A 20,956-nucleotide genomic window follows, 5' to 3' on the forward strand; every position below is an offset into this window, starting at 1 on the left:
TCACCTGATTATTTAGTGCACACATCAGTCTAGTAGGGCCTAGACACAGGCCACTTAGGAATTTGAGAAGTGTGATGTAAAGAAGTTTGATTCATTTGCCAGACATGGAGGGTGCACACTGTGACTACAGAATTGGATTTTAGCAGTTGATATTCAAGGAAAGAAGAAGGTATTTGCTTCCATTGGTTGACCTAGCTACTCAGTTATATCATTGAGGACCCCAGTTCTGTCTCCTCTCAGTTCAGCCATCCATAGCATCAGCTGCATCCAGATCCTGAAGCTGGCTGAGAGATCTTCAAGGTTGAGAGATAGAAGCCAGTAGCAATCTGTGCTTGTCTCTTTCCTGTGTAGGGCCAGTGGTTGGCAGATCTTTTTTCACCGAAGCCTCCTTGAGTGTCATTGTCCCATGAGACAGTGAGATAGGGAGGATAGGGAATGGGATTATAATGATTTATTAAGGCTGCGCCGCATGCCCTGCCAAGAGGAAGTTAGCTTGTCTGTTCAGATCTTTGCTCATTTTACAACTGGCTTATCTTTTTATTATTGATTTGTAGGGGTTCTTTATTCTAGATACAAGTCCCTTACCAGATAGATGAATTGTAAATATTTTCTCCTGTTCTAGGGGTCATCTTTTCACTTTTGTGATGGTGCCCTTTGAAACACAGTTTTTAATTTTTATGATGTCCAATTTGTCTTTTGTTGCTTATGATTTTAGTATCATATCTTAAAAATCATGCCTAATCTGTCACAAAGATTTATGCTCGTGTTTTCTTCCAAGAGCTTTACAGTTTTAGGTCTTATACTCTTTTGTTTTTTAAAAAGATATTAGTAAACTAAAATGATGATAGATATTAACAATTCCACCCTAGATTTGATGCAAGGCATTCCAGTGACAGAAGATCTTTATTCCATATTTACCAAGGAGAAAGAACATGAAGCTTTGCATAAGGAAAATCAGAGAAGCCACCAGGAACTAATTAGCCAGCTCTTACAAAGTTACATGAAGTTACTACTGCCTGATGATGAGAAGTTCCATGGGGGCTGGGCCCTCATTGACTGTGACCCCAGGTAAGTTGGAGTGGTGTCCAGGTGACCAGCTTGCTTAACAGATTTTGGGAAGTTGTCATGATTAACACTGGCAATTGTCCCTAAAGCTGTGGGCATGGATGCATGGCGCTTGGCTGTTTCCTCTATGGGCTGGTAGTAAGGCAAGCTGACTGAGGCACTTGCCTTGGATGCAAAATTAAGGAGGCTCTAAAAACTTGGTAATGAAGAAAAATATTTTGGTGCAGTATTTGATTAAAAAAAATTTAAACTGCCGAACTACAGCCTGCAGCGGGCTGTGGGTTTCCCCCTCCCTGCCCTAGAATCTAGGTTTATTGTATTAATGCACATAAGTGAGTGCAACAAGAGGTGCAGTGAGGCTGGGTATTTTTATTGGTTATAAAGTGGTCCTGGCCTTGCATAAAATAAATAGGCCAACTAATATTCTTTTTTTTTTTTTTTTTTTAAATAACAAAAACCATCAGTTTCAAGTGGTTCTTAAAAATATCAATGAATAGCGGGATCTAAATTTATCCACTAGATTGAATGCTTGCCTTTAGGCTGAAATCTAAAATGATAATCTTTAGTATTATAAATCAGAAACATTTTAGGAAATTGTAACCCAAGCTTTAAGAATAAAGCACTCTAGTTCGATTTTATCTCATACATTTTGCGTGTTTTTCGTAAGAGGGGCATAAAATGTGCTTGAAAATACAATTAAATGAAAGATAGTATTTATGTATTAAAAGGAATAAAAAACAACATTGACTTGTGGATTCATAGGGAAACATCCCATGACATTAAACCCATGGATTTTTTTCACTTTGATAGTAAATACTGTTATGTATGGATGTAATTTGTGGACTTTAAAAATAAGAGCTGAAGTTTTCCTCACACACAACCTAGCAGAAGGTTTTTGTGTTTAAGTCATTTGGTAAAGCTATTTTGATTCACCTCCTTCACTTGTTTTTTTTTTAGTGGCAGCAATCCAAGTTAATGTAGCACCAAAAAAAAAAAAAGAGTACTTTTAATTCCCATTCAAAAATAACTGCTGGCAGCACACCTGCATTTTTCTTGAGTTTTAACTGCACTTAGATTTTTAAGAGGGTATCAATATCATCATGATTGTCAATATCATCTTTCTTCAATCAAGTATTTTTGTGTCTACTTTGGGATAATCAAAATTGGGGAAAACCAAAAGGTTTCTTTCTAGTGCTGGCTACCATTGTGTAGGGTACATTGCACTTGATGATTTGATTTCCAATTCTGTAATTTTTATGGAAAATTGGTGCCGTGGGGTGAAGAGTATTAAAAAATGTAAAGTGTATATAGCTTTGCTATTTAAAGTTTGCAACAAAGTTTGGGTAAGGATGCTTTAAGAGTCATTAGAAGCCTCTTGCAAAGATTCATAAAAACATACTTATTTCTGACAATTGTATTAATCAAAATAATGAATAATGGTATGGTGGCTTGCACCTATAATCCCAGCACTTTGGGAGGCCGAGGCAAGAGGATCATTTGAGTCCAGGAGTTTGAGAGCTCATCTCTACAAAAAAATTTTAAAATTAGCCTGGTGTTGTGGTGCATGCCTATAGTCCCAGCTACTCAGGAGGCTGAGGAGGGAGGAACTCTTGAGCTCAGGCGTTTGGGGCTGCAGTGAGCCATGACTGCAGCACTGAACTTCAGCCTGGGTGACAGAGTGAGAACCTGTCTCCAAAAAAAAAAAAAAAAAAAAAAAAAGTGTGGTGAAACAAGAATAGTCCTCTAGGATTAGGTCTTTAAATCACTGGCTGGGCACTGTAGCTTATACCTGTAATCCCCAGTGCTTTGGGAGGCTGAGGTCGGAGGGTCACTTGAGGCCAGCAGTTCAAGACCAGCCTGGATAGTGAGACCCTGTCTCTTAAAAAAAAAGTCACTGTTGGGTGATTAGAGTCTCAAATCTTTTAAGTTCTCAGCCACCAAATATCTGCCTCAGAAATACCATTGTGCTTCAGTTTTCTTTTATTCACTAACGTGATGAAATGCTTCTCTGTTTTTCCCCTGATTTTTGACTCCCACCTCTTTCCAGTGCCCAGTAAATGCATTTCCTATTTTTCTTTAATCCAGCACTATAGAATTTGGCTTTCCGGTAACAGAGAACAGTGAGTATCTTCTGTTCTTCTTTAATTAAAGTTCCTAGGGCCGAGTGCGGTGGCTCGTGCCTGTAATCCCAGCACTTTGGAAGGCTGAGGTGGGCAGATCATGAGGTCAGGAGTTCGAGACCAGGCCAGCATGGTGAAACCCTGTCTCTACTAAAAATAAAAAAATTAGCTGGGCATTGTGGCGCGTGCCTGTAGTCTCAGCTGCTTGGGAGGCTGAGGCAGGTGAATTGCTTGAACCCGGCAAGCAGAGGTTGTGGTGAGCCAAGATCACGCCATTGTACTCCAGCCTGGGCGACAGAGTGAGACTCTGTCTCAAAAAAAAAAAAAAAAAAAAAAACCCGAAAAATAAATAAATAAAAAAAAATAAAGCTCCCAATGAAGAATAGCTTACCATCAGTCACACGTAACTTAGCATCAATCATGTGTGTTAGTGAAGGCCAGTGCATTCTTCCTGTTGCTCATTGCTGCATTTGGGCTGTACAGCTGAGTTCTTCCCCGAAAAGCAGCTGCCCACTCTTCCTTCATGACAAGTGAGGCCGAAACACATGCATTCAGTGTGTTATCAGGTTTTCAGCACATAGGGCTCCCCCTAAAGATGACCCAAATAGTCTCACATGGCATGATGGACAATGAAACCTTTAAGTTACTTTGTTCAGTCCTTATCACTGCTTTGTCTGTAGATGCTAACCTGGTCCAGGGCTTACAGCTGCCCCACTGCGGGTCTCAGGCTGAGCTTTCTGCTGAGTTTGCCTTTTAGTTGTATTTTTGTTTCTTCTACTTTTTTTTTTGACAGAGTCTTGCTCTATCACCCAGGTTAAAGTGCAGTGGCACAATCTCGGCTCACTGCAAATTCTGCCTCCTGGGTTAATGCCATTTTTCTGCCTCAGCCTCCCAAGTAGCAGGGACTACAGGCCCCCGCCACCACGCCCGGCTAATTTTTTGTATTTTTAGTAGAGATGGGGTTTCACCGTGTTAGCCAGGATGGTCTCGATCTCCTGACCTCGTGTTCTGCCTGCCTCGGCCTCCCAAAGTGCTGGGATTACAGGCGTGAGCCACCGCACCCAGCCCTCTACTTCTTTATTCTTTTATTTTAGGATAGCTTCCACTGGGGGCCTCTGAGTCTCCCAATTACTTTCCAATTTGTTGTCGGATTCCCTGACTCTCTTGCTCAGATGTTGCTACACAGTGTTTTCTCCTCTGATTCTTTCTTAGATGATCAGTTGCCAAGAATGATTGTGAGAGTATTCTTCACCTACGTTAAGTGCCAGAACCTCCACTGCCATCCTTCTCTTCTTCCTTGTGGTCATCGGTGTCCAAAATAGACTCGTCAGAGTCATTGGCCCAGTGATTCCCTTTGATCTTCATCCTTTGAGACACTGAAAGATTCTGAAGATTTTCCCATCAGTGCAGGAATTGTTAGCTGAGGTGCTGTCTTTGCTGATGTGTTGCTGGTTGTGAAAATGTTGTCTTCTCTAATGTGTAAACCAGTGTCTGATGCAGAGTGGTTCTGTCTGTTGGCTCTCAGTCCAGAGAAGCTGACTTGGGTTTAAGGCAGAGATGGGCAGGGGAGCTCTGTCACTAACCAGGACAGCAGGAGTGTCTGAGGGAATGATGTGTTGATTGTCAAGAGGAGGAGGTAGAACACGGGACACAAGGATCACAGACTTGTGGAATTTGTGTGTGGTCTGCTCTTTGGAGACAGGCATGGTTGCTAAATTTTGAGACTCTCCACTCTGTTCCGGAAAGATCTCCTCTAAAGCTCACCATGCCAGACTGGTTGCATCTCATAATGGTTGAGGTGTTGGCTGCTTGCTAGATTTTCCCTGCTGTTGGTGGTCCCCGTGGTTAATGTTTTGCTAGAAACTTGTTCCTTTGAAGGTTGGGGACAGGAAGAGGTGGACGTAGGAGCCAGCGAAGCCAATGTTTTGGAGCCAGTGGCTTCTCAGGTCGTTTTCCTTGGCTTGTGTAGCAGGATGAGGGCTGCCTACTAGGGGTCTTGGTATTTTTTTTAGTGGAAGGCACTTAATCTCCCTGTGGCTGGCTCCACTGTGAGCCCCTTTTGGAGAGCCAGGTGGTTTAGGGATTTAGGCTGGGGCTTAGGAGGAGCTGGAGGAGGTGGAGCAGGAGCTGGGTCTCAGAATGGTTTTCAAGCGGTCTCTTTTCTTCTAGAGGGTGCTTTTTCAGATAGAGAACTGTTACCTTCTTCCTACATTTTCCTCTCCTGTGGATTACTCTCGGGGGAGACAGCGGGTATCATGTGCTGTTTGAGTTTTCAAAGTAACTACTGCGTTTCTATCTTGATTAGAGAATTCTTTAGCAACTCCTCTTCATATAGGCACGTCTTTGTCTTGTGGGTGTGATTCTTTGTAATACTGCTGATATTTCTTTGAATTTGCCATCGATATTTTTCTTCCACTTACTGCAAGGCTTAAAGATTTTCCTAATGGTGCTGTTTCCCTTTCTCTTGATGAGAGATTTGGAAACCTGCTCTTGGGACGAGTTTGCTATAGAACCTCTGTACAATCCATCAGCTCGGCTGGAGGTGTTGACCCAGAACAGAGGCTCCTGCTGGAGGACAAGAGGTGGCCCTGGAAGTGGCAGTGGGGGTGCAAGTCTCTGGAGAGCCAGCCAGTGGAAGGCTCAGCTGTCAGGCTTGGGAATTTGCTCTTACTGCCTGCCTGCCTCAACCATCCACTCGTGAAATATGTGTGTGCATGTGTGTGTTTAAACAGTTTTATTGAGACATATAATTCATATACCATATAATTCACATATTTAAAGCATGTAATTCAATGGTCTGTAGTATATTCAGAGTTGTGCAGCCATCACCATGGTCAATTTTAGGACATTTTCATCACCACAAAGAGAAGCCCCGTACCCTTTAGCTGTCACTTCCCTACGCTCCACACTCCCATCCCTAAGCAACCACTAATCTAATTCTGTCTCTGGATTTGCATATTCTAGACATTTCATTCAAGTGGAATAATATAATTATGTGACCTTTTGTGACTGGCTGCTTTCACTTAGCATAATGTTTTCCAGGTTAATCCATGTTGTGGCATGTGTCAGAGCTTCATTCCTTTTTGTAGCTGAATAGTATTTTATTATAGACCACATTTTGTTCTTTCTTCTGTGGATGGGCATTTGGGTTATTTCCACATTTTGACCATTGTAAATGGTGCTGCTATGAACATTTGTGTACAGGTTTTCGTTTGAACACCTGTCTCTATTAAATAGCTCTTTTGGGTGGAAATGGCCAGATTATCCAATAATCCTGTTTAACTTTTGAGAAACTGCCAAACTGTTTTCTACAGTGGCCATGCCATTTTACATTTCCACCAGCAGTGTATTTCAGTGCATTCCAGTTTGGAGGGTTCCAGTATCTCCAGTCTTTGCCAATACTTATTCACTTATTTTCCTTTTTTTCTAATTGTAGTCATCCTACTTAGTGTGAAGTGGTATCTCATTGTGGTTTTGATTTGCATTTCCCTAATGACAAACGATGTTAAGGATTTTTTTTTTTGTACTGTTGGCTATTTCTGTGTCTTACTTGGAAAAACATGTATTCAAACCCTTTGCCCATTTTTTAATTGGGTTGTTGATTTGTAAATAGTTTTTTTGGGAACAGAGCTGGGATTAGGGTCAGGTGAGTGAGGTACGATTATGCAACTACAGGGGTGTATTCTATCTCTACTTAAATGTTTGATGCTTTGTCCATCATATCATATTTTTGCATTTTGATTTTTAAAAATATTGCACTAATTGGTTGACAAAATTAATGACACCCTTTAAAATTTGTACCAGTACCTCCTCACTCACCTCACTGCGCCCCAGCTGTGTTTAAATATCTGCTGGAAAAACAGGCAAGCAGTTTGGAAATGCGCGGTCCCAGCGGGGAAGTAGGCCTGGCTGCGGGGTCCCGGCCTAGGGCATTGGGCGCTGGATACAGAGAACTGGGAACCGGGAACTGTCCAGCACGCCCGTGCCTGTCCTGGCCCTTTTCCCTTGCAAGGCTGAGCGCAGCTCTGTTCCGGCCACCCTAGACGCACTCCGACCTAGAGTCAGAGTGCGCAGTTCTGTTCGGGCCACCTTGGACGCACCCTAGACCTCTCTGCCTTTCTTGTCATTTCCCGCCCGTTATCGCAGGAAACCCCCGACTCTATCGACAGCGGGAAAGAGACTCTGAGACTGGAGAGGCAACTGCGGACCTGCAGGGCCCGCGTCACCTCTCTGCGAAGCCAAGTGGTGTTCCCAACTTGCTTCGACTCGCTTCCGTGCGCTCAGGCCGACTGTCCGGTCCAGCCGTGGCAGTGGAGTGGCCAGGCACACGGCAGCCACTATCCTTTAGGCATGCGATGGCCTAGGGGCCAGACGCTCGGCGCCGTACCCTGGCCCGGCCCGCCAGCCTCCCCCTCTAGCCGCAGGCACTGACCCTGACGAAGGCGAAGGCGCCAGCAAACTCTCGCGGGAGTGGCCCCCCTGGCGCCCCTCCCCCGCCGGGCCGGGGTCCGTGCCCTCCTTGGAAGGCGTAGGATGCGCAGGATGGAGTGCGCATGCGCACTGGTCGCCAGCCGAGGCCGGAAGTGAGCGCCCGGAAGCTAGATGTGTCCCCTGGGCGTGACTTGGCACTGCCGCGTCGCAGTTGCCGCATTCGCCGCATTCGCTGCAGGCGCGAGGTTGGGTGCAGGCGGCTGTTTGAGCCTCGAGGCATCGACGGACGGACAGACGGACGGACTGACTGACGATGCCGCGCTCTCACAGGCCTCCACCTACCGCGCAGCGGGCTGCCACGGCCGCAGCAGCCGAGCCCAAGTCTGAGAGCGTTGTGGCTATGACTTTCAAGATTTTTCTCCTTTTTGCAGGACTTATGGTTAAAGTTCCTGTGGGGTTATATTTTTCCTGCAAATTACTTCTTTTCCAAAGTCTGATGTTGATGTCCCCGGAAGATAGCGGCTTTTACGCGACCATTGTCGCAGTGGTCGGGCTTCATGTGGTGCTGGCAATTTTCGTCTTCATAGTGTGGAAGGAGGGCTTGCCCCAGTGGCGGGAAAACAAAAACGAGTAGAGCAGCTTCTTCAGAGCTGCAAACCGGGGGGCGGGGGGGCTGGGGAAATACCTAAAGGGTTTTTCGTCTTGTTTCTTGTTCGTATTGAACGTGCTTTTTTTTTTTTTTTTAAGGGGAAGGGTGGGCGGGGAGGGAATTAAATATTTACTGCAGCTAAGACTTCAGTAAAATTGGGGGTGGGGGGAGGGTTGACATTTTCCGACTGCCTGTTACGTGCCAAGTGCTTTTTGTTAAGGACATAATGTTTTTGACTGGGGATCATGTTTGGCTGATGTAAATATTAATGCCAAAAGAGGAAGTCAGGGTGAAAGTAACACTGTAATTAGTAGTAGAATTTATTTCGTATTAAAATGTGTCGTGACGTAATTTTTATGGCTTGGCTCAAGCAACAATTTTCAGAGTGCACGTAAGTATCAATGCATAAAACTTAAGTACGTTTTACAGTGTTATTTGATATTATTCTCCATGAGGCTGCTTGGATCGTTGTCCTTTTCCCATTGATTAATTGGTTAATGCTCAGATTTTGGCTCCTAGAATCAATCTGTGTTTCCGGTCCTGGCATCTCATTATGTCATTTGTTGTATTTTTCGATACTGTACGTGCAAATTGAGGTGAATTTGTTGTTTTAGATTAAAACTGTCAGATTCAAGCTACAACAAGGTGTCTCTGATGTAAAAAACTGCAGTTTAAGATTAGGGTAAATCCTTCCCTGCAGTACCTGTTAAACAGTGACCTCATTCTTACGCAGATTTTAGTCCATGGTTAAGTTTCACCTACAAACGCTTTTTTTCCACTATTATTTTCTGCTTGTATTTAGTAGCATTTTGATAAGGTCTAGGGAATAGGTATGAAATCCCAAGGGAGAAATGTCGTCTTTCTTACAGTGGAATTTGGAGACCAGTATAAGAATGCAGAAACATCTCTACCTTTTGCTGGAAAGGCTATTATTGTTAGATTAATATTAGACTAAAAGTTTCAGTTTAATTCAGATTCTGCCTGTGTTAATTATTTATAGATTTTATACTTTAAGAATTTTCTTATTGGTAATTTTACAAGGATGTACATTTTATTGTAGTTTTGGTTTCATGGTTCATCAACACTACCTGGATTCTGATTCTTATTTTCATAATTGATTTTAGAGTGGGTATAAACATGGCAAAATAGACTTAGAATAAGGGTGTTTGTTTATTGAAAGCCAAATAAATTAATCTATAATGACAAACATGCAAAAGTATCTTGGACTTGTTCCATTTTTGCACATAAGTACTGTATTCATGTAAAAGTCTTTCAAAAGATGTATTCCACATGAATGTAAAGATATCCTGAATGTACAGTGTGTTATTTTGAAGATTAGATAATGTGAGATAATTAAGATTTCTCCCTTCTCACTCTCACGTTTTTCTTTTTTCTTCCCTTAACTATTTCTCTATCATCCTCCAATCCCACCACTCCCCCACCTCAAATTATCCCATTTCCTGAGGGACTCCTTCCTCCTTTGGCTGCCTTTCTCTACTCTCCATCCTTCACTTCCCAGATCTGCTTTTCCTTGTTTTTTAAAGACTGTCCAAATGGATAGATTGTATTACATCTAACTGCAGTAGAACTCATTCTCTTCTTTTTTTTTCCCTCCCCCTGGCCAATTTTTTTGTCTTAAGTATCTCTGCTTTAGAAATATGCTTGGCAAAAACTGCAGATGAAAATGAAAATATTAAACTCCTGTGTCATATTTGTTTAGCCTCATTGATGCTACTCACAGAGATGTGGATGTACTGTTACTGCTTTCTAACTCTGCCTACTACGTGGCCTAGTAAGTTGCTTATTGATTTAAAGCTTTTGATTTTGTGTTTTAAATTTGAGTAAATTTTCTTTTTAGAATTCGTAACAAAAAAAATGAGAATATGGTTTTGTTATATATTTTATGACACTTCATTGAACCCCTTTACCTTATATAACTGTTACGTCATTCTAACTCCCTTTTATCTTTATTGGTTTGAAAGCATGATTTTATAGTTAAATTAATGTTTATGTTGTATTCTTTTGGCATTTGGTATTGTTTCCTATATATCTCCCAGATTTTGATGTATTCCATACATTTTTATCACTAATGACCACATATCATTGTTTGTATTACTATAGTAAAGTTTTTCCTCACTGTTAGGTATTAAATTACTTCCAATTTTTTGTTGCTACGAATGATGCAGTTGTCTTTATGCAGTAACGTGTCTGTGTGTGCGTGTGTGTGTGTGTGCATGCATTGCGCACTTCTTTGGTTACAAGCGTATGATGAATTACGACTTCTGTGGTTTGTTGTCAGATTGATCTCCAGAAAGACCCTGAATGAACAGTGCTAGTAGCAAAATACAAGCACTTGTTTCCCCACACCTTACCAGTATTTTTCTAATTTATATTTACTAAGTAAATATTCACTTTGGTTTTGGCTTTGTGTAAACTGTTATTTTTTAGTCATTTGCCCAGATGCCTGTTGGCATATATCATATGGATTTTTCATTCTTGATTTTGGATATCATATTTAACAGCTGTATTGTTCCCAAATACATAGTTTGTTTTTTTTTCTCTCTCTCTGCCTCCCTCTTTCCCCCCGTCCCTCCCTCCCTCCGTCTGTGTGTGTGTGTGCGTGCATGGGCGTGGGCGCATTTGCCTTGTAGGTTAGGTTTTAGGTTTGTTTTCATTTTATATGAGTTTTTATAAAACTTATTTTAACCTTATAGTTGCTTTTTTTTTTTTTTTGAGACGGAGTTTCAATCTTTTTGCCCAGGCTGGAGTACAATGGCATGATCTCGGCTCACTGCAACCTCCACCTCCTGGGTTCAAGTGATTCTCCTGCCTCAACCTCCTGAGTAGCTGGGATTACAGGCATGCGCCACCATGCCCAGCTAATTTTGTGTTTTTAGGAAAGATGGGGGTTTCTCCATGTTGCTCAGGCTGGTCTCGAACTCCTGACCTCGTGATCCACCTGCCTCGGCCTCCCAAACTGCTGGGATTACAGGTGTGAGCCACTGTGCCTGGCCCTAGTTGCTTTTTTTAACTGTTAGATCTGTGAACTTATTTTCCCTTAGCTGTTGAACTATATATGTTATTCTTGTTTAATTTTTAAAATAGTTCTTATGTTTAACATTTTACCCCAGAATGTATGTGCTGTGGAAGATTTTGTTAACTGTATGTATGTAACAGTTTGCAGCTATTGTGCCTTCCCTAATGAGCCAAATATGCTTTTGATTTAAATCCTCTTTTAACTTCATTTCCCTTTATCTAGTTATGATGATGAAGTTGATAAAGTAAACCAGTATCAACGACTAAGTCTAGAAGACCTGGAAAAAATCGAAATAGGTAAGTTTTAACTTACTAATCAAGTCATAAAAAGCAAATGCTGTTGTTTCCAAGAGGGGGTCAAATTATTTAAGCAAGTACCTGGTTTAAGTTTCACCTACAAATGCTTTTTTTCACTATTATTTTCCATTTGTTGTTAGTAGCATTTTGATAAGGTCTAGGGAATAGGTATGAAATCCTAAGGCAGAAATGTCGGCTCTTCTTACAGTGGAATTTGGAGACCAGTATAACATGTAAGAAACCAGAAAGGGATATTCCACGCTGTCTACTTCTTAGAACTTCCTTTCTATTTGTTATGGGTTAGTGATGGATATAGTCTTATCATAATAACCGTATTCCTTTTATTATTTACCTTGTGAAGATTACCCTAGGGATCAAGAAAGCTTAAATGATTGAGATTGAAAGAGTTTTTCTAGCTTTATTTATCAAAGCAAATGGTCACCAGAAGTTTGTATTTTGTGTGCTGTCATTTATATTACAAAGAAAAATGTGTTGGGTTTTTTGAAGATAATAGAAGAAAATGTTACGTGAAAGAGTTAACTTTATACATATTCGTTTGGGTTTTTAGGCCCTGAACCCACTCTTTTTGGTAAGCCAAAGTTCTCCTGCATGCGACTGCACTACAGATACAAAGAAGCAAGTGGCTATTTCCACACACTGCGAGCTGTAATGCGTAATCCTGAAGAGGATGGAAAAGGTAAAAAGAGGAAGAGATGAAAGTATTCAGTGAAAACTTTCTATTTATTCTTAAAAGCCCAAAAGGAATTGGGGATATTTCATATCACCAACTGAATGAGAGAGGGTCCTGGGAATAGCTTTGGAATATGAGACCTTGAAATAGCAGCTCTGTTTCCAGCAGCCCAGGGAGATGATCTGAATGTGTTATTTAGTTTGGGGCAAAGTTCTCTTTAGCAGGGATTCTCAGTGAGTTTGGCCCCATCAGTGATCATATGGGTGTCAAGGCTCTTCACATGTCATGTTCTTTTCATCTGTAGCAGGCAGGAGCCATGCCTGCCTTGTCCATGGCTGTTGCCACGGCATCTGTCACAGTGCTTGAACAAACATGAGTTAGAACAAACTTCTAATTCCTCGATTTCATTCTTTTGTTTTTGTTGTTTTCTCTTAAAATTTTAGAACATCATGAATTAGTGGGGAGAGTAGTGAACAGGTAGCAGTTTTCTATAAATTGAAGCCAATAAATTTGTATTTAATTATACAACCACAAATTTCATTCAGTGGTATATGGGTTAGAACTGCTATTTTTTTAAATATGTTCATGGAGAAATTGGCAAGCAGTTATATTTGGGTTGCAGATACCCTTCAGTGCATTGCAGAGATGCTGCAGATCACCAAGCAAGCCATGGGATCGGATGTACCCATAATTGAGAAGAAACTTGAGAGGTGAGCATACTGCTTCTCTCAAGAATAAAGGCATTCTTATCCAAAGTCTTATTTCTTTAAAATTCTTTGCAGGGGGAAAGGGGAGGAGATCACATTATGGTAAGGTGTGGGCATTGAGAGAGGTAAGGATCAAATTTCTGTGGGTCAAAATACTTTTTAACATTCTTCATGTATACAATTTTCAGGTAAGTGTTAGACTTACAGAAGAGCTGCACAGGTAATTTAGAGGGTTTCCATGTATCCTTCCTTCGGTTTCCCTTCATGTTACCTATTTATAACCATAGATCATGCATCAAAACTTAAGAAAGTAACCTTGGCACGGTAAGATTAATCAAAGTACAGATTTCACTAGGTGTTCACTAGCACCCTTTTTCTGTTCCAGGATCCAGTTGGGATTCCACACCGCATTTAGTTGTCTCTATAATTTAATGTTACTTCCTCAATCTTGTCTTTTCTCTCATAATTTTGACATTTTTTAAGAGTACTGGTCAGCTGTTTTGTAGAACATCCCTTAAGCTAGGTTTGTCCAGTGTTTTTTCCTGATGAAGCTGAGGTTACGCATTGTCAGGAAGGACACCGCAGAAGCGATGTGCACTTCTCAGAGCCTCATGCTGTGGGGAGGGAGGGCATGATGGCCTATGTAGTATTGTTGAGAATAAGCTTGATTACTTGGCTGGGGTAGTGGCATCTGCCAGGATTCTGCACTGCAAACTTTGTGTCTTCCTCTTTATAATTGCTAAATATTTAGGGGAAAACACTCTGAGACTATGTAAATATTGTTTCTGTGTAAATTTAAGTCTATTCATTTTTCATAACCATCGTGGATCTTGTTCTATGGTATTTATTCCTGTCATGATCTGTGGTGATTTTTCTAATTCTCATTCCTTCTACACTTGTTAATTGAAATTCTTCTGGAAAGCCACTGCACCCAGCCTCTTGTACATTTTTAACCTATACAGGTTAATAATCTTTCATTGCTAAAGATTGTATTTTATGCATTTTCCATATTACTGTAGAATTCGTAACTACCATTTAAATAGATGCCTACTGTGATCTGTTTGGAAATGTATTGTGTGGGTTCAGAATGTGGATTCTGTGACTCCTGGTTCTATCAATTACTCTTTAACCTTGGAAAACATACGCCTTTACTTCAGTTTTGTTATCTGTAAGATGAGAGAAAATCCATGTCAGTGCATTGCATGAACTGAATGATAACACACTTAGACCTGGCACACAGCTATTAAACCCAGTTGCCAAGAATTTTGGTTGCTAGCATTTTTTCCTTTTATAAAAAAGTCATGACAGATATCTTTGTCATGTATTACTTTCTCATGTTTAGGATAATTTCTTGAGAATAGCATCCCCAGGTTGTGAATCTGGATTAAAAGACGTGAATATATCACTTGTCCCTAACAGTGCCAAACTGATTGTCAGACTCCTTTAACCCTGCACCCACCTCCTTAAAGGTTATTGCTTATCCTCAGTTTCAGGAAAAACTCTGAAGACCCAGAGTTTCATCTTTTTTTTTTTGGGACGGAGTCTTGCCCTCACCCAGGCTGGAGTGCAGTGGCACAATCTCGGCTTACTGCAAGCTCCGCCTCCCAGGTTCATCATGCCATTCTCCTGCCTCAGCCTCCCGAGTAGCTGGGACTACAGGCTAATTTTTTGTATTTTTAGTAGAGACGAGGTTTCACCGTGTTAGCCAGGATGGTCTCGATCTCCTGACCTCGTGATCCGCCCGCCTTGGTCTCCCAAAGTGCTGGGATTACAGGCGTGAGCCACTGCACCCGGCCCAGAGTCTCATTTTCTTGAGTGATATGGCATTTAAAATATGCTTAGGATATCCCTCTAGGTGTGTTTAAAAGTTTTGATAGAGTAACACTGTCTCCACAAGTACTTAGGTAGGTGGTATTTTGCCAAGAGAATCAGTCTGAGAGCAACCCCCTGCAAGGATTTTGCCGTCCTTGACACAACTCATGTGGCCACAAGCGATACATTTTTAACTCATAAGTAAACTGATGAGAGGAAACATTGAAATTTTTTCTAAGTACTTTGTAGAGAAAATAGTATGTTTTAAACATTAGGCTTTTGAATTTGGAAAAAGAATGCCTATCAACAGATTATTTCACATTTAAAAAGTGTGGCTTTTCTTTCTAATGAGCATCTGTCAGGTTTTGTGGTCCACATTCTACTAGTGAAGAGAGCCATTTGGTCAGAAGAAAATTGCTCAGGCTTTTGCTGAAGAATTACTTTAACCCATAATTTTTCTGTAGTATGCTCATGATCAGTGACCTTACATGACCCAACAGGACAAATGCACAGACTAAGACATTTGTGGCAAATAGCATCAACTTTTTTCTCTTATTTGTAGCTGTCATGAGGGATACCAAAGGAGAGAAGACACTAAGAGTAATTGTGTTAAATGTCCCAAATCTTTTTTTAAATAAATTCAGGTAACCCGCAGGACATATAAGAAAATGGAAGTCTTACCCCTCTCTCCCCGCACTACCTGAATGGAGCCACGCTGGGATATGTCTAGATAACCTGAGTTCGGGTGCTGCAGATTCCCATTTATAATCAGATGGTGGCGGTGCTAGACCCGCACTGCCCACAGTAGCAGCCACTCACCACATGTGGTTGTGAAGCCTTTTAGAATGCAGCTAGGCTGAATTCAGGTGTGCTGTAATTACAGAACACTACACATTGCCTATATTAAATTAGTTCAAAAAGGAATATTAATCTTTTAATATTTTTATGTTGAAATATTTTGTATATATTGGGTTAAATATTAAAATTAATTTCATTGCTTTTTAATGTGGCTGCTAGAAAAATTGTAATTACATATGTATTTCACATATTTCTATTGGATAGCACTGTTTTAATGTCAACTCTGAGGGGTTATCTATCAATTAGCAATGCAGTGTTCTCAAGAAGTTGGGACCAATTTGAATAAGTAAGTGTTTTCACTTATATTAATAACTGGAACTGGTATATTGGATTCCATGGGGGATTAACTTATTTTCTCTTTTAATTTGCAGGAAGAGCAGTAAACCTCACGAAGACATCATTGGTATCAGATCTCAAAACCAAGGTTCTTTGGCCCAGGGAAAGAATTTTTTAATGAGCAAATTTTCATCTCTAAATCAAAAAGTGAAGCAGACCAAATCCAATGTAAATATTGGCAACCTCCGAAAGCTAGGAAACTTTACCAAACCTGAAATGAAAGTTAACTTTCTAAAACCAAACTTAAAAGTAAATCTTTGGAAATCAGACAGTAGTCTTGAAACTATGGAAAACACAGGAGTGATGGATAAAGTTCAGGCAGAGTCTGATGGGGACATGTCTTCAGATAATGACTCATACCACTCTGATGAATTCCTTACAAATTCTAAGTCTGATGAAGACAGGCAGCTAGCTAACTCATTAGAGAGTGCAGGGCCAGTAGATTACGTGCTTCCTAGTTGTGGTATTATTGCTTCAGCGCCTCGATTGGGTAGTCGGTCCCAGTCTCTTAGCAGCACAGATAGTAGCATTCATGCTCCTTCAGAGATAACTGCTGCTCATGGCAGTGGGCTTGGAAAAGGCCAGGAGTCTCCTTTGAAGAAAAGCCCTTCTGCTGGCAACATACACATATTGACTGGCTTTGCCAAGCCTATGGATATTTACTGCCACAGATTTGTGCAAGATGCACAAAACAAAGTGACCCACCTTTCAGAGCCCAGGTCTGTGTCTCAGCAGGCTAGTCAGGGAAGAAATCAAATGACCAGTGAAGTTTCAAACGAAGAAACCCAATCAGAATCAACAGAACAGACACCTTCTCGGCCATCTCAATTAGACGTCTCTCTCTCTGCAACAGGCCCACAGTTTTTGTCAGTTGAGCCAGCGCATTCAGTTGCATCTCAAAAAACCCCCAGCTCCGCTTCCAGCATGCTTGAACTTGAGACAGGGCTTCACGTAACTCCTTCTCCTTCAGAGAGCAGTAGCAGCAGAGCAGTCTCTCCCTTTGCCAAGATTCGAAGTTCCATGGTTCAGGTTGCTAGTATTACCCAAGCTGGATTAACCCATGGGATAAACTTTGCAGTGGCAAAAGTTCAGAAGAGTCCTGCAGAATCTGAAGTCATTAATCAAGTCCAGCAAAATGAACTTAAAAATATGTTTATACAATGCCAGACACGGATAATTCAGATTTAGCTTTTAGCCATAAGAATCCTTCCATGGCTTTTATTTAAAAATATGAAGTTTTTATCTCTTGGGGTATTTTAATTGTACTGTCTGAATCCAGGGATCACAAATTCTGTTCATTGGAAAGGGTTTTAAAAGGAGTCTGAACCTGAGTAGATTTCCAGATTTTAGAGCCAGGACTACAGAAGCGCATCATTCTAGAATGTGTAGACCTGAGTAGCTTATACACTACAGAGCACTTTGCTTATTTGAAAGTAATTCAGCAACAGGTCACTTTGGGATAAACTGAACCTTTTTTTTGGAGTGGGGTGGGTAGACTACATTAAGTAGACACAAGGGCTGGACATGCAGATGCTTAGGGGATTAGCATTTTTCATAATTTGTTCTGTTTGTCAGTTCATTCCTGTGTGTTACCTCTACAAATTACACATTTAGTTTTTAGTGACTAACATGTTACCAAAGCATTTGAATATAAAGCTATTTTAGTTTTGATGGCTTAACTATTCCCTGAGGAGTTGAGGGTTATTGACACTAAAGAAATGAATTCTCATTTGATCCTAATTTCCCCCATATTCTACTTGAACACATTAAAAATACTCTGCTGCCTACAGTGTAAACCTAGGAATATTAAGACTTGTCACACAGTAAACCTGATACATCAGAGGTGAATACCAGCACCTATTAAATTCCATTTTGCTGTTTTCAGGAATGTAAGAACACACACATATTGGCTACTGGAAATCCCAGAAGTCCGGTTTTCATTTATTCCAGGAGGGGCATCCTCAACATCTTATGTAGACGATCAACAACTTCAAAATTTAGTCTGGGCCAAGTGCAGTGGCTCACACCTATAATCCCAACACTGGGAGGCCAGGAGTTTGAGACCAGCCTGGGAAACATATGTCTCTACAAGAAAATACAAAAATTAGCTGGGCTTCGTGGTACATGCCTGTGTTTCTAGCTATGCAGGAAGATTGCTTGAGCCCATGAGGTTGAGGCTGCAGTGAGCTGTGATTGTGCCACTGATCTCCAGCCTGGGGGACAGAGCAAGACTGTCTCAAAAAAAATTTAGTCTGAAGCACAACTGTGCTGAATCTGTCTGACTAACTCTTGACCACACAGAACCAGGGTTTGCCCCTGTAATCCCCATGGTAAGAAAGTTGTACGGCATATTCCAACAAGTATTGGTTTGTCTGGTATCTTTAGAGCTTTACTCTGTTGATGTGATTGATTCTCGGCTGAACATTATGTCTGTTGTAACTCTGATAAGCATTCCACTTTTGTTATTTATTAGTGGTATCTTTTTTTTTACGTGTTAAATCTTGTGATTGTTAAAATAAAGTATCACTGTAATTTAAAGTGACAAATGTGTATGAGAATTCCTTGCATAACAGATTAAAGAATTTGTAAACGGGGGAAATTTGCTATAACTGAACACTTGGTCTAGCTGTTGCCAGTATTTTACTCCTTTGAAGTATACTCATGATTTAAAAAGTAAAATGGATCAGAAACTATACTTTAAATCCAAACATTCAAAACTGAATGCTTGCTTCTACCAACTTTTCTTCCGGGTCCTGAAAATATTAAGGGTTCCCAACTTGGGGAAAATACAACCCAACGTTAGGTGATAAAATACATGTTTAAACTCCACAGAAACAGTTTTGAAAGAGATTTTTGAAAAGTTATTTTAAGGCAAAGTTCCACGCAGGGTTACACAGGAGTCTACTCAGTTTCCTGGCCATACAGGGTTAATGCTGTGGCTTACATTAGAGCAACAAACTTGACTGTCCGTGTATATAGGTGAGGGACAAAGGATTTCTGCAGCCAAGCGCTGCACTGCATTCCGCTGCCTGGGTGGGCCTTGAGCAGGAAGGTCCCTCTTGCTGTACCACCTCCACTTCAGTTCACCTCTCTCATGTCTTCCCACCAGGAGGACATGGCCTTTTCCCACACAGATCACATGGGATGGTGAAGCTTATCATTCATGAAAAACAGCCCAAGGTACTGGTAATTTGGGAAGTTTTATTTATTGGAAAGATTCTTTCAAGGGAACTTTTCTGCAAGACCAAGCAATGTATGTATTTTTCTTTGGTAAATTACAATTTACATTGGCACAAAAAACACATGGTGACTAATCTACTTTGCTGTAGGACAGTTAAAGAAAATGTGTTTTATCCTCACAAATCCAGGTTAAGCCTTCATTTTATTTCTAAAAGTTTAAGGAAGGTCTAGTCTACCAGTTATAAAAATGAAAACCAGTTAAACTCTAATATAAACATTATTTACATTAGTTTATAAAAATAGATTTGCATTTAGGAAAAGTTGAACAACTAGTAATTTTTACTTCAGTTATTAGGTACAATGAATTCCTTGATTTTTCAAGGCTGACCCTGTTTCCTTGGTTAACAATGTCAATTTAGGCCTTATAGGAAAAAATGTAAGGGATCCTTTATCTGTCTCCAACTAGGTAAGCTACTTCATACCACTGCCAGCTTAAAAAGTAACGTCCTAACCTTGCTGAAGATTCTGGTTGCCATAACCATGCTACTATAGTCTGTTAGTTTGCTCTATTGAAACTAATTGGTCTGGAGAAAACCTACCTGCAGCTGTATGAGGCTGTTACTGAAGTAGCAGATGTTAGCTGATCTAACATACTTGGAACCAATGGATGAACCTACATAAAATGCCAAAAATCCAATAGAATCAAAGCAACTACAACATGACATTAAGCAAATAACTTTCTAAAGGGGGTATTGGTTTTTAAGCTTACTGTTTTGTTTTCATATGTGGACACAGCTTTGTAGCACAGCATTCCCTTATGCATGGTTCTCAAATGCACCGGGATAGGAGAAGATAAAGACAATGTAGTGTCTCGGTTTCTTTTGCCCCCAAAAGCTACATTCATTCCATTTAAAGGACTCTTATTCAGAGACTGTCCTTTTATGAAAAAAATGGTGATAATAGTGATTTATTCAAATTACTTGGCAAGGTAGATTGGCAACCTTATAGTCCCCGAGATTTTTGGAAGTGTTACTACTGGTCCACAAAATACAAAAGTCTGCCATGTACAAGTGTAGTTTTGCAGGCTGTTAACAAATGTTAAGTGAGAAAAAGTTTCTGTGGCCAAACATCTGGGAAATGACAGGACAGAATTTTACATAGTCATGTGAATCAATGGCAAATCCGCCTCCGTTCCCCAAAGATGGACTACTGAATGCACCCCAACCCAACCCACTGTGAACTGGAAAACATAAGGAATCCGAAGCATGATACCTCTGACTTTGAAATTGCAACAACCTTCTTCATTTCAGCATTTCAAAAGTCTGGCCTATGACTCAGCTGAAGCTAAGGAAAAGGTATAATCAGCAACATTATCAATATTAAACTTTTAATATCAAATACTTTTTTTTACATCATTACTAATTTATATAATTATAAAACAAACTTCAAAAGCTCCATGAAATCAGTAAGGTAAAAGTCCTTACTGAATATCATATAAACATCAGATGTTATCAGGCTTGGTTTCAGGAAATGTCATTGGTTTGTGATAGAAATTACCTATAAAACAATGTGGTATAAATGAACATCTGAATTTTACAATCATGTGGCTACAATTTGCCCATTACTCTTCACAGGCATCAGATCTTTAAAGTTCATTTCCATTCACACATTTCTGCTGCTGGAGCCTCGTTCTTCTTAAAGACTCCAGCTGCTTTGCTCTCAGCCATCGTTCTCTTGACAGCGTTGTCTGACCAGCACTGAGAGACAGACACCT

The 20,956-nt window shown here is 40.6% G+C and overlaps 3 protein-coding genes across 9 annotated transcripts in view; 1 reads left to right on the forward strand and 2 right to left on the reverse strand.

Moving 5' to 3' along the window:
• The window catches only part of INPP5F (inositol polyphosphate-5-phosphatase F), a 102,292-nt gene extending 83,748 nt beyond the window's left edge, over positions 1–18,544 (forward strand). For 4 of the 5 annotated variants that reach the window (XM_050803930.1, XM_050803929.1, XM_050803931.1 and 1 more), the window contains 6 exons: positions 870–1,068; positions 9,986–10,057; positions 11,525–11,598; positions 12,167–12,295; positions 12,912–12,999; positions 16,038–18,544. In XM_050803930.1, the coding sequence (XP_050659887.1) occupies positions 870–1,068; positions 9,986–10,057; positions 11,525–11,598; positions 12,167–12,295; positions 12,912–12,999; positions 16,038–17,190 (1,715 nt within the window). In that variant the 3' untranslated portion in view covers positions 17,191–18,544. Of the gene's footprint in view, positions 1–869; positions 1,069–7,921; positions 8,657–9,985; positions 10,058–11,524; positions 11,599–12,166; positions 12,296–12,911; positions 13,000–16,037 lie in introns of those variants that run through there. The other variant, XM_050803933.1, reaches the window with a different exon arrangement.
• The window catches only part of RGS10 (regulator of G protein signaling 10), a 738,227-nt gene that overhangs the window by 312,654 nt on the left and 404,617 nt on the right, over positions 1–20,956 (reverse strand). The window lies entirely within an intron of this gene.
• The window catches only part of MCMBP (minichromosome maintenance complex binding protein), a 44,157-nt gene continuing 42,384 nt past the window's right edge, over positions 19,184–20,956 (reverse strand). For both annotated transcript variants that reach the window (XM_050803966.1, XM_050803965.1), the window contains exon 16: positions 19,184–20,954. In XM_050803966.1, the coding sequence (XP_050659923.1) occupies positions 20,828–20,954 (127 nt within the window). In that variant the 3' untranslated portion in view covers positions 19,184–20,827. The remainder of the gene's footprint in view (positions 20,955–20,956) is intronic.

This window comes from Macaca thibetana, chromosome 9, assembly GCF_024542745.1.
Source record: "Macaca thibetana thibetana isolate TM-01 chromosome 9, ASM2454274v1, whole genome shotgun sequence".
NCBI classification, from domain to species: domain Eukaryota; kingdom Metazoa; phylum Chordata; class Mammalia; order Primates; family Cercopithecidae; genus Macaca; species Macaca thibetana.